This window comes from Pongo abelii, chromosome 6 (assembly GCF_028885655.2).
Source record: "Pongo abelii isolate AG06213 chromosome 6, NHGRI_mPonAbe1-v2.0_pri, whole genome shotgun sequence".
Taxonomy (NCBI): Eukaryota; Metazoa; Chordata; class Mammalia; order Primates; family Hominidae; genus Pongo; species Pongo abelii.
This window is the reverse complement of record NC_071991.2, coordinates 92481467-92494705: the sequence shown is the minus strand read 5'-3', so window position 1 is coordinate 92494705 and position 13239 is coordinate 92481467. Positions and strand designations below refer to the sequence as shown.

Below are 13239 nucleotides of genomic sequence, written 5' to 3'. Positions count from 1 at the left end.
CTCCTCTTTCCCTTCACCCCATGTCCTGCTGCTTTCACCCAACCCACCTCTCACCCGTACCCCCATTCCGCCAACCCTATACAAACCCCCCCAGGCCATCTGTGATTCAAGATAAAGGGACAAATATATGTACATTTCTTAAACATGTAGACTAGGAATCTATAACAAATTTACTGTCAGTGATATAAACCTCTCAAATTTTCTTTAGCTAACAAATGATTTCTTTAAGAAAATATAAAATAATTCATACCTAAGCTAAAAATGGACTGAAATGTCTTCACTATTCTGTCATTCTGAATATATTTCCTTTAGTACATTCATGGAAGTTACGTATCATTTCAGTTATACTATCATGTGTAAAATAGATTTTAGGAGTGGGGAAGAGTTTGTTCATTGAGGTAACTTACATAGATAATATAAAATGTAAATAATATATTTTATCATTGAGAAAACAAAATATGAGCCAAAAATATATTTCTTTACATCTTTAGATTTAACTAGCATTGAAAGTTTCAAGGTTTATTTTGACTAGTGTCTGGCTTTCTAATTGACAAGCTAATTAGAAGGGTATGTATGCTAGACTACTTGTCCATACCAAGTTCAGTGTGCAGCTGTCCTGGGGGAAAGACGTACAACTGAACTTGTTGACACTTGAAATTAAGCAGCACTCACCCGAAAAACTGTCATTTCTTCCAGCAGAACCTCTTCTAAATCATACCAAGTCTCCTTAGGAATTGAAACTACTTTAAGAACGGTCCCAACATCTTTGAAAGAAAGTGGGGAGAAGACTACAAGTTAAGTAGATATGAACAGAGTTTAGTGTTAATGAATGAAATATGTATTTGTCAGACAAAGAAACTTTGATATCAGTCTTCCTTTTAATTCATTTTTTGGTCAAAACACAAGTAAAATATATATTCAAATGCATTTCATGCAATTAGACAAAGTATAAAGGTAAACTATAAAGACAACCTTGGAATATAAAAGATTGAATTTTTAGAAATATATTTAGCCTTGAAGAAGATTTTATCATGAGACTGCATACATTTTTAAAAACATAATAATTATTACAGAGATTGCCTGGGTTGGATCAATTCTTTTCATTATTTCTAAAAATATCTCCTTAATTGCCTGGTGTCTCAGAAACAAAACCTAAAAATACTGTCAGTTTGTCATGACAGGTTCTTCCACTTTTATTACAAAATCAGGGTACTACTATGAAGACTAAATATAAATGAAAAATGCAAGGAATGTTGTCAAGCAAGGGAAGTAGTCAGAGCTTCAGAGCCCTGGCTGCTCTTCTTGTCATCTAAAAGTCTTTAGTACTTAGAAGTTCCTAATGATGGCTCAATGGCCATTATGTGATGAATGACAATAACCCAATCTCTCCAAGTAAACACCTAGGATTACTTATTACTGTGGTTTTTAAAAAATGCACACTTTGGTTAATCCATTTTAGAGCATTAAGGAAATTTAACATTCAGAAGCCAAAATCATAAAAATATTGAATACATTTTATAGAGATTTCAAACCTTACTTGTTTTTCTAATTTGCATTGTTAAAAGAGACAACTTGTTTTAATGACAAGAGTGGTCACTCTTACTCTAAGTTGGGCTTAAAAGTTATTAATTTTCCAGTATTACCGATATGTTCCTATTCCTTGATGGAATGAGGAACAGGAGCTTATTAAATTCAAAAATTTTACTCTTCAACCTTCTAGTTCTGACTAAACTTGATCAAATCTAGTTAACCTCAATTGGTTCCTTTTAATCAAGTTCAACAAAGTTATTGTGAAGAAAATCTTGTCAACAAAGAATAAATTATATAAGAAAAATAATTCATCGATAACTGTTTTTGGAGAACCAACATGATATGTTATATGAGATCAAGAAAGGTTGCTAATTTATCCCTTGTAAAGTTAAACGAAAAAAAGTACACTTTTAAGAAGATCCTTCTGTATTTACAGGACCTTAGACTACTCATAACACTAAAGATTAAAGGTAAATTAGGTTAATCTACTCAGTGCTTCTGATCCATGTCTCCTGTACCCAAACACAACTTTATCTCTTTTCCAGATCAAGTTTTACTGAGTAGTATTTCAAACAATTTCACACAAATTGAATCAGATTACTCAACTAGGATCAATATACTATGATGTGCAACTTAGTTAAAAGATAAAATTACTGTAATCAGTTTACTTTGCTGACAGATGACCCTGGTCTGTACTGACCGATAGCCATCCACATCATCAGACATTCAACACACTCATGAAATTGGTGCCTTTAAAGACAGATTTCGTCCAAGAGGAATTAAAAGCTCATGATTAAGTTTATTTGGTCAAATACCCAGAAACAAGCTTTGTCACTTTGACAGTGAGTGAGAGACTTCTCAATACATTTAAGCCAGAGGTGAAGAAAAAGGCAAGTGTGACATGACTGAACAAACTTAATTCCTCTGCAAAGAAATTCAATTATAATTTGATGTTAAATGATAAACTAATATTTATCCGAGAGAAATACTATTTCTTATATGTTCTAAGGATATTTATAACCAGAAATTGATACTTGCAATTCACTGACTTTTATGAAACCCTGGGTCTGCTTGGGATTCTTTTATTTGGTAGAGAAACTTTCTCACTCATAAAAGTAGACTTTAATATATTACTCAGAACCTGACACTGTTACACCTGATAACATAAGTATTTCACAATTTTGTTATAAAACTTTAAGTCTTTAAAGCAGTTACTATATGGTTGCCATTCTCCTGTAGTTAATGCAATTTTTTTTTCTGTTTCTCACTAAGGGAAAATAAATGTTATTATACAAGGTTTCAGTGGAGCACTCACTCTGTTTCCCATTGATTTATGTCAGTTAAGAGCGTTAATGGAGACTAGAAATTTATTACCTTGGAATCTGACCCTAAGTAGCAAGTATTAGATTTGTAACTGGGACTTTCAAAAATAATATTACTATTAAAAAGAGCTGGGAAAAAATAAAATAATATATCATAATAACAATGGAATTCATTCTGAAAATATACCTGAAAAAGTCTGTTTCTAATTATGGAATTAGTAAAAGTGAATTGTTAAATGTCCATAGACATGTGTCTAAGAATTACTTGAATCAATTATGTTGTTTTTCTAATGAATTTTTTTTCTTTTCATTGTATGAAAAAAACACTGAAAAAATTTTATTGCTAACATTTATTTACTAGATGATGTTCACCTTATTGTAATTTTAAAGTTCAGATAATTTTGCACTAATATTCTGGAACTATTATTGAATGTCTTGGGAATTTAAGGCAGGATTTGAGTAATATATCTTTGTTCTAAAAAGCCACTGGCCAGAAAAGTTACGATGCAATTATAAACACTGATTGCTTACCTAATCATTAGCTTTACCTGATTAAACTTATCTACTTGTCACAGAAAAGGGAATTTATTTTAAGTTAGTATGTCTCAATTTGTCAGAAAAGATAATAAATTTGTAATGGAAGAATATTCATGTTATTTAGTCATTTATTAAAGGTGAATTATACCTTGAAAGTAACTATAGAAACTGGCCTCAGTTCTTAGTATACATTTGATCCTTGAACAACATGGGTTTGAACTGTGTGGGTCCACTTATATACAAATTTTCATCTGCTCCTACCACCCTTGGGAGAGCAATGTCAACTCTTACTCTTCCTTCTCTTTAGCCTACTCAACAGGAAGACAAGGGTGATCCAGTTCCACTTAATGAACATTAAATATATTTTCTCTTCCCTATAATTTTCAGAACACTTCCTTTTCTCTAGCTTGTTTTATTGTAGGAATAGAATATCTAATACATATGGCATACAACATATGAAGCTAATCAACTGTTTATCTTATAGGTAAGGCTTCCAGTCAACAGTAGGCTATTAGTAGTTAAGTTTTGGGGAAATCAAAAGTTATATGTGGATTTTCAATTGCACAGAGGGTTGGCATCCCAACCCCTGAGATGTTCAAAGATCAACTTTACTTAATCAGTTAAACATAGTGTTCTGGAAAAAAGTTTACAGCTGAAATTAAAAAATTTACCTGTTCCGATAAACATAACATCATACTGTCCATCTTCTGCATCCACTCGGTCTACGACAATTTGTGTAAATTGATAATTTACATCTGTTTTGATCACTATCGGGCGATTGTTCATAGGAAACACTGGATTGTACATGGCTGGATGACTTCTTGCAAAGGTTATAACATCATCAGGAAGGTCCTTTGTAGAGTCAAAACCACCAAATGTTTTGCTGGGACACTATTAAGATCAAGAGAAGATTATCTTTTGATTAAAATCTAATAAACGTAATTATAAATTATATAATAACACATGGCCTCAATGGTTCTACTTAAAATAGTAGTGCAGGCCAGGTATGGTAGCTCACACCTCTAAACCTAGCACTTTGAGAGGCCGATGCAGGTAGATCACTTGAGGCCAGGAGTTCCAGACCAGCCTGGGCCAACAAGGTGAAACCCCATCTCTACTAAAAATACAAAAAATAGCTGGGCGTGATGGTGCATGCCTGTAGTCCCAGCTACTTGGGTGGCTGAGGCAGGAGAATTGCTTGAACCTGGGAGGTGGAGTTTGCAGTGAACTGAGATCATGCCACTGCACTGCAGCCTAAGCAATAGAACAAGAATCTGTCTCAAAAATAAAATAAAGGAAAAGAGTAGTGCAATATATAGTATATATTTCCCAAATATATCTTAATTCTCAGTGAGATTTAGTTATGTCACTAATTCTTAGGCAAAATTACAAATGCATGTAATGAATTCAGTGAACTGGAGAAGTTTGGTGCCTCTATTAGTGCCACAAGCATGAGTGTTATTAGTAAAATAAGTGAAGTATTTGACATAATGAATGAATATACCACAACTAAATGCAATTAATCTTTGGATTAGAGACGCTCAGAATAATTTTATTGAATACATTTAATTTTTTACTATGGCATCATGCTAAAATACAAACTCTCTTTTCAAACTGAAAAACAAGATAAACTATTCTTTATTGTTTTGTTTCTAACATAATGCTAAAAAAGTACCATTGAGATACGTAATACATAAAATAATCCCAGAGTTAAGGAAAAGTGTTATTCAAAGTGTTCAGTAACCTGCATTGCACAAAAAGTGACCAATCAGAATGCACATCATGACCAAGCAGAAGAGATAATGGCCCCAGCAGCCAGAAAGATGCGTGGTTTTGCACTGGCATAACCTCACCTCTGGATGTAAACACTGTATGTAAGACAATACAACAAAAATGACAAATTAAGATTTCACCGTCTCCTTTCACTATATTTATTGATGCAGTGCAAGCATTTATAGAGTACAATATCTCCAATCTCTTGCTTTTAGTCTTACACTTAAATAATTTCTACCATTTAATGTAAAAGCTTGGGAGCTAAAATGTAATTATGAGGGACTCTTGATCTTATAAGAAGCTTAGAATGAGAAATCAATTGTCTTTGCCACTAGCTTGAAAAATATTAATAATTCATGAGAAACAAAATGAATGTGTTTTGAAATGGGAGGAGTATATATAAATACACATATATATGTCTATGTATGTGTATATACATACACAATAATACAACATAACAGTTAAGGAATGTAAGATTGTATTTCTTGTTTTGTATGTAAATTATAAAATTAAGGTTATAGAAATATCAAATGCTTATGTAAAAACCTGGAAGACACAATAAAATGTATTTTCATGAGATTGAAAATTATTTCTGCACTTCTCTACTACCATGTAAAAATAGTTTGCAAAAATTTAGAAGTATGTGATCAAAAATTAAAATAAGATTTAATAATTTTAGATTTATATCTTATACTGAATTTAAGCACTGACATCTGTAAAGAACATGTTTTTAAATGTGAAATTTCATTCAATCATGGAAAATCTTTGTCTTGCTTTAATTTGTAGTCTTCAAATCTTTTTTCTACATTACGGGATACATTTAATATCTGTAGCTGCATTGTTTTTTGACCTTTGACAGAAATATATTCATTTCATATTTTAAACTCCTAAGCTACTTACAGTTCCCGGCCGTGGATAGGGGACTCTTCCTTGATAAGGCACCCATTGATAGTTGGGTCCATCCCTGTGGGCATATGGACCAAGGAACACCCTTCTCACATCACTCATGCTATACATACACACGGCTGATCCCTTGAAAATGTTACTGAACAAGACAGCAAGAATAAAAACAGACATTCATCTTTATAAAATGGTAAGAGAAATATTGATACTGAGTTCTTACATTTTAGATATTATTTATTAAAATATGAACATAAATTCTTAGCAATAATGTTTGGGATTTTTCTAGTCACATGTATGCATTTAACAATACACAAAAGGACAAAAAATTGTGATTTCTTAAAAATAGAAGGCATAGCTGAAAATGGCTTTAGTACACATAGAATATATGCCTTCATATGAAACATAGAGTACTAAGTTTTGATAGGAAAAACAAATACATATAAACTATAAATGAATATGTAATTTTAATATCATGGGGAAATTAAAAATGTTGATTAAGTCTCAAGCATTATTACTGAAACCAGGAAACTTTTAAATTAGCAAGAATTTTTAAGAACTCACTTTGTAGGCTGAAACTAGTACAAAAAATAGTGTCAAATGATGTGCCACATTATATTATTTTTAAATTCCCAGAAGTATTAGATCAAGTAGGAAGTCGATTCTTGTGAAGACACTTAAAATCAGCTTTCTAACACAGAAAATAATTACGTTAGTAGCTATTTCACTCAGTTAAAGTGGAGAATTACAGCAATTATATTCATCATTTCACTAAACAAAAATTTTGTGCGCTGAACAAAAAATCAGATAAACTGGAAGTAAGCCACTGAATTGCCACAATTTTCCATTTTATGGCCGGGCGCAGTGGCTCAAGCCTGTAATCCCAGCACTTTGGGAGGCCGAGGCGGGTGGATCACGAGGTCAGGAGATCAAGACCATCCTGGCTAACACGGTGAAACCCCGTCTCTACTAAAAATACAAAAAATTAGCCCGGCATGGTGGCGGGCGCCTGTAATCCCAGCTACTCGGGAGGCTGAGGAAGGAGAATGGCGTGAGCCCGGGAGGCAGAGCATGCAGTGAGCTGAGATCGTGCCACTGCACGCCAGCCTGGGCGACAGAGCAAGACTCCGTCTAAAAAAAAAAAAAAAATTCCATTTTATTAGGCTTATAGAAATGTGGCTTGAGTAATGTATTTATACAAAGATATTAAACAGTTGTGCACATTTAAAATATGGAATGCTTATCTTTTAACCAAACTTTTCCCCTTGAAAATTACATATAAATCAGACCAAATGAACAACATGTGCTCGCAACAGTTTATTATTAGAAACTACTGCATATAGACAGCGTTTCATAGACTGCAACTTTCATGAGGGAAGAGACCATGCCTGGCTTCTTTTGGGCTACATCAATTACATATCACATGGCATTTCAGAGAGTAAACCTCAATAAATACTTATAGAATTTAATAACATTTTCATAGCAGAACAAATAGCAAATTAGTGCATACTTGATACATCACACTTTGTAATGTTTGGGTTATCTATCCCCTTTCCATTGTTCTTTACTTTGCTTATCTTTGATTAAGTCAGCTATCATCGAAATACTTAAGGAGTATGATATGTAGCTATTAAGACTCACTCACATACAAATATCCATTCTATTAACATAAAGAGGTGAAATTATTTTATCTCTAGCTCTCAAAAGGTGGTCCCTAGACAAACAACATGGGCATCACCTGGGTACTTGTTTGAACTGCATATTCTTAGGTCCCATTTAATTTCTATTGAGTCAGAAACTCTGGAGGCAATGCCTAGGAATCTGAATTTTATCATGCCCTCTAGGAGATTCTGATGCACACTCAAATTTGAGCCACTGCACTAAGCAATGAGGAAACGGAAGAAATGGATTCATATTTATCTGAGTCTCTCAAGTTCTATAGCTTAGTCATTCTGGTTTTATTTTTTCCAAAGGGAAGAAATACTATTTAGGTATGCAGAACTGCAAATAGTTTTAGGAATATGGATTTCTTAATTTTTATGTGACTTTTTAAAATTATTGAGTAAAAACAACCAAGCAATTTGTAATGGCTTTAATAGTTACGGAATAAAACAGTGTTGGACATTGCAGTTACTCATTTTCTTTGCTATCAAAGTTACTTGCAGTACTTTTCCTGACTTTTGATTTTAAATTATTTTTATTTTAACATTTCATACGTATCCCAATGCATATCCTTCTTTATATGTATGTAAATGTACATGTGTTTCTTTCAACAACCCCAGGTAATGTGAACTTTATACTGAATGTAATAGTCTGGAGGGAAATAATCTCTGCTTAATTGACAGCAAGAGACTTAGGGAGGATGAGAAATAGGAAAAGGAGAAGGATGAGGAAAGAGGGAAGGAGGCAAGAGGAAGAGAGAGAAAGAGAGGAAGTAGAAGGGGAAGGAAGAAGGTAAGGAGCCAGTGGAGAAAGAGCAGGAAAAGCAGGGCAGGGATAAAAGGACAAGGAAATTAAGTTTGAGTTTGACACTGGTTACAAAAAAAAAAAAAAACAACAAAAAAAAACCCAGTCATAATGCTATAATGCTGAAGGTTTTTGTTTGTTTTTATTATGTGCTGTAATGGTGAAGATTTTTGTTTGTTTTTATTATGTCTTTTTATGTGGTTATAATGTAACCCTAGTGCTGTAATGCTGAAGGTTTTTGTTTATTTTGTTTATGTCTTTTTACATGATTATTTTAAAATCTGGGTTACAAGGTAGATAATAAAAAACTAAATGGAGCCTCAGAAAAAAAAAAGTAGATTTTTTTACAAAGAGAATCTATTTATTGACTTAAAAAGCTTTAAAACTATTTACACTACGTAAAGTGTCTTCAATTGTTGTATTAATAACTTTTCACACAATCTTAGCTAAAAGGTTGAGAATTTTTTAAATTACCTAAAAGCAATTAAAACATTTCTTTTGTAAACAATCAACTTTCTCCAAACGTATACATTTCCAGTTTAGTTCTAGTTTTAAAGGTTTAAAGACCGCAGAAAAGTGTAGCAAATATCCTATCTGTGGAATAGACATACTGAGAAGAACCATGGACTGTTTTGACATTTCTAGATGTATTTTGTCCCCAGATTCCCATGCTAATCATCTGGTCAAAGATAGGACTTTCAGTGGAATTGCTGATGGGCTTTTCTCTCATCTCATTCATTAGCAATTGACTAAAGTGACAGAGATCAAGAGACAGAGAATTTTTTCCATTGTATTTTCTACAAATTTTAAATTAACTTTTCCATCCTTAATTTATATCCCTACAAACTCTTCCCAAAACTCAGACTTCCATCTCTATAATATTTTACATTATATTCCAAGGTTTAAAGTCAAAGATATGCATAAGATGACATGAACATTTCAAACTGTTTCACCATTACATATTCACATCATTACAATGATGATTTTTTCTAAAATTGATTTAAAAAACAAACATCTACGTAGATCATAACTTCTTTCAGTCACTCAAGAATACACAACAGCTCAAAGGTTAAAGCAACACTTGTCTTTCAAAAATATACTTTCACAAATTATGAGTACTTGGGATACCACCTAAATAACACGAAGTTTCTATAAGGTAGTTAAAAAGTTATTTACCTGGAAGTCGTAAACACTCCATATACAATTGGATTTTTAGGATCTTTAAAGTTCATTAGGAATACATCCTCTGTTTAAAAACAAAATTGGAGAAAGTTGCTTTTTTATGGAATGGCAAAGTCTGAACAAATATTCTCTATACATAAACACTAGCTTCTTACGCAGTTCATCAAAATGAGTGTCAATGCCATTTGGACCTGGCACTGAGCAAATCAGACGAGCTTTGAGGAACGTTGTCCATTTATTCACCAGACTTCTGTGCCCTCCAAAGTCATTCTGAAAGAAGGGAACACCAGTGTTAGGCACTGTTAATGAAAATGATAATTTAAAATATTTCTATTTTCTTCATATCTTCAGACAAACATAAAATACAGTTTCTCATGTTTTAGAAGTTCCTAATCATTTTAAATGACCAGATATAGGTAACTATCACTTATTGTTACATTTGTGGTCAAACCGTTCCCTCAAGCTTTTTTGACTTTTTAAGGGATATTTATTGTGAGTAGTCCCTTTATTTATTCAAGGGATTACTTATAAAGTCAATTCATGTTCATCTACAGATCAATGGATAAAGAAATTGTGGTCCATTTACACAATGGTCTACAATTCAGCCTTAAAAAAAAAGGAAATCAATTAGATAAGAGGAAAAAACAGTTTTTTCTTTGAGATATGTTGCACAATGTGGTATCATAAATAATAATGTATTATACATTTCAAAATCATAGTAAGAGAGTAAATTTCAAATGCTCTCACCACAAAAAATAAGTATTTGAGGTGATGGGTGTGTTAATTAGTTGATTTAATTATTCCACATTATATTCCTAAATCATAACATTGCTTTGTACTCATAAATTTATATAATCATAATTGTCAATTTACAGTTTAAAAACAAAAATCAAGAAGGAAATCTTGTCATTTGAGACAACATGAATAAACCGGGGGACATTATGTTAACAGAAATAAGACAAGCACAGAAAGACAAATACCACATGACCTCACTTATATGTGGAATATAAGAAGCTGAACTCACAGATGCAGAGAGTAGAATGGTGGTTACCAGGGGCTTTGGGGGAGGGATGAAGAGATTTTGTCCAAGATATAAAATTTCACTTAGGAGAAATGAGTTTAAGAGATCTATTGTACAACACCATGACTTTAATTAATAAAAATGAATTATATTATTGAAAATTGTGAAAAGAGTAGATTTTAAGTCTTCTCACCACAAAGGATTATAAATATGTGAGATCATGCATATTAATTAGCATGATCTAGCCATTTCACAATGCATGCACATTTTAAAACATCGTATTGTACACAGTAAATGTATACAATTTTTGTCTATTAAAATAAATGATAGACTCTTTAAAAATCACTTAACCTTCCTTTCTACTCTGCAATGAATGGATTCGTTTTGTTTTAGTATAATGCTCTCTCTCCTACCTACTATGCATTGAGATCTTACCTACATAGGCTGGTTCACAGCCAGTGCTTGTACACAGTAGGCATTCAGTGAATATTTAACGAATGGATGATAAATATATGCCCTAAATACCCATACAAAAAATAGATCTCAAACAAAAGCACGCTAGCCTCAAATATTTTATAAGCTGAAGGAGTTGAAGCAATTTATATTTTACAAACAACACGTTGAGAAAATATTTGAATAACCGTTAATAAAGGAAACTCATTCCAGAGAAAACATTTTGAAAGTCTTCTCAACTTGAAGAAAACTGATTTAACCTAAGCATAGTAATAAATTCTGTTATTGAGGTATGTGTTTACTAGAAGCTATAGTTTTCAAAAACGATATTTATGTACATATATTGAAAGAACATGTTACTTTAAAGTAAAACTGATTTATATTTTATTTATATACTTTTAAACACCTTAAAGATTTTTTTTTAAGCCTTGAAAGTAGTGCTTTTAAATATGACATGTATTTTGTGGAGAAAAAAGTCTCATCTACTTCACATGCTATTTGTATGTTTTCAAGTATTGAAAACTTTTAATTTTTCAGTAATTGAATATACTAGAGATAATAATTAGATCATATTGGGGTAACAGGTCACACATAGAAAGAAACAGATTTTTTAAATTTCAGGATGCTTTCTTCAAAAGATAGAATTCAATTTTAAGACAGTCATTGAATGTGGCCTTATGATTTTCTTTATTTGAAGGGTGCTTTAATATATACTAACAGTTAACTTTTTCATAGTGCAGGAATACTGCACTATGCACCGTAGAGGGAAACAAATGGAACTATTATATTTTCACACTGATGATACTAATTAATCTATAAGTGTTTATTGAGCAATTTTTATTCTATGTATCTAACAGTATAATGCAATATTACATTTGACATTATGCCACACAATAAGTGAAATACCTCAGATAGGTAAAGCTCACAGCTTCAAAACTGTTTTTGTGTGGGTGTTTGTGTGTGTGTGTGTATATGTTTACATAGGATGCTACAATCAGTTTGTAAAAACGAGCTTTCATGTTTTTCTCTCTTAAATGAATACTTCACATCTTCCAACAACAAATATTTATTCAAAACTTACAAGGTAGGCAGGGTGCAGTGGTTCACGCCTGTAATCCCAGCACTTTGGGAGGCCGAGGGGGGCTGATCACCTGAGATCAGGAGTTCAAGACCAGCCTGGCCAACATGGTGAAACCCTGTCTCTACTAAAAATACAAAACTTAGCTAGGCATGAAGGCAGGTGCCTGTAATCCCAGCTACTTGGGAGGCTGAAGTGGGAGAATCACTTGAACCAGGGATGCGGAGTTTGCAGTGAGCTGAGATTGCATCACTGCACTCCAGCCTAGGGGACAGAGCAAGACTCTGTCTCAAAACAAAACAAAACAAAACCAAAACTAAAAAACTTACAAGGTAGAGAAAACTGTGCTAGGACTGAAAAAACATAAATTATCTTCTCCCAGGTAAAATAAAATTATTTTGTTACTCTAGAATTTCAAACAGATATTATGTAATGTAATTGTGAAATAATGCCAGTTACCTCACAACCTGTACCTGCATATTTGACTGCGAAGAGTTACTCATAACCAACTATAATATTCAATCATTATTTACCATTTATTTGTTATATCAGTCAAGCTTTAGCCATAATTTTTATTGTATATGCGCACAGGTAGAAAATTTTAAAAAGCAAAGCTGTTATGGGAAAATGACATCCTTCTCAGTTTTTTTTTTCTTTACCTCACCTTGCATATCTGACCTATTCTAGCGTGAGTAGCTTTTCCAGAGTGTTCTCCATCTATTGCATTTTCACGGAAGAAAAAGTATACTTTGTCATCTTCAGGATTGTCACTCTCTGAGATGAGGTGGGCACTAATGAACTTTGGATCTGAGAGACAAATTATAGCATATATATTAATTCACAGCTTAATAAATAATACCATTCTGAACAGTCCATTTTTACTTTTTCTTAACTCTTAATTGATATATTTCAAGAAACGTATCTTTCGTTTGTTCATTTTGTAGGTACATATTAACTGTTCTTTATGCATTTTAAAG

General features: G+C 32.6%; 1 protein-coding gene across 4 annotated transcripts in view; it reads right to left on the bottom strand.

The window, feature by feature from the left end:
• SEMA3A (semaphorin 3A) overlaps positions 1-13239 on the bottom strand; it is a 518655-nt gene that overhangs the window by 36127 nt on the left and 469289 nt on the right. For all 4 annotated transcript variants that reach the window (XM_054559577.2, XM_002818291.6, XM_054559578.2 and 1 more), the window contains 6 exons: positions 12927-13069; positions 9866-9980; positions 9705-9774; positions 6063-6207; positions 4061-4280; positions 673-764 (listed from right to left, as the gene is read on the bottom strand). In XM_054559577.2, the coding sequence (XP_054415552.1) occupies positions 673-764; positions 4061-4280; positions 6063-6207; positions 9705-9774; positions 9866-9980; positions 12927-13069 (785 nt within the window). The remainder of the gene's footprint in view (positions 1-672; positions 765-4060; positions 4281-6062; positions 6208-9704; positions 9775-9865; positions 9981-12926; positions 13070-13239) is intronic.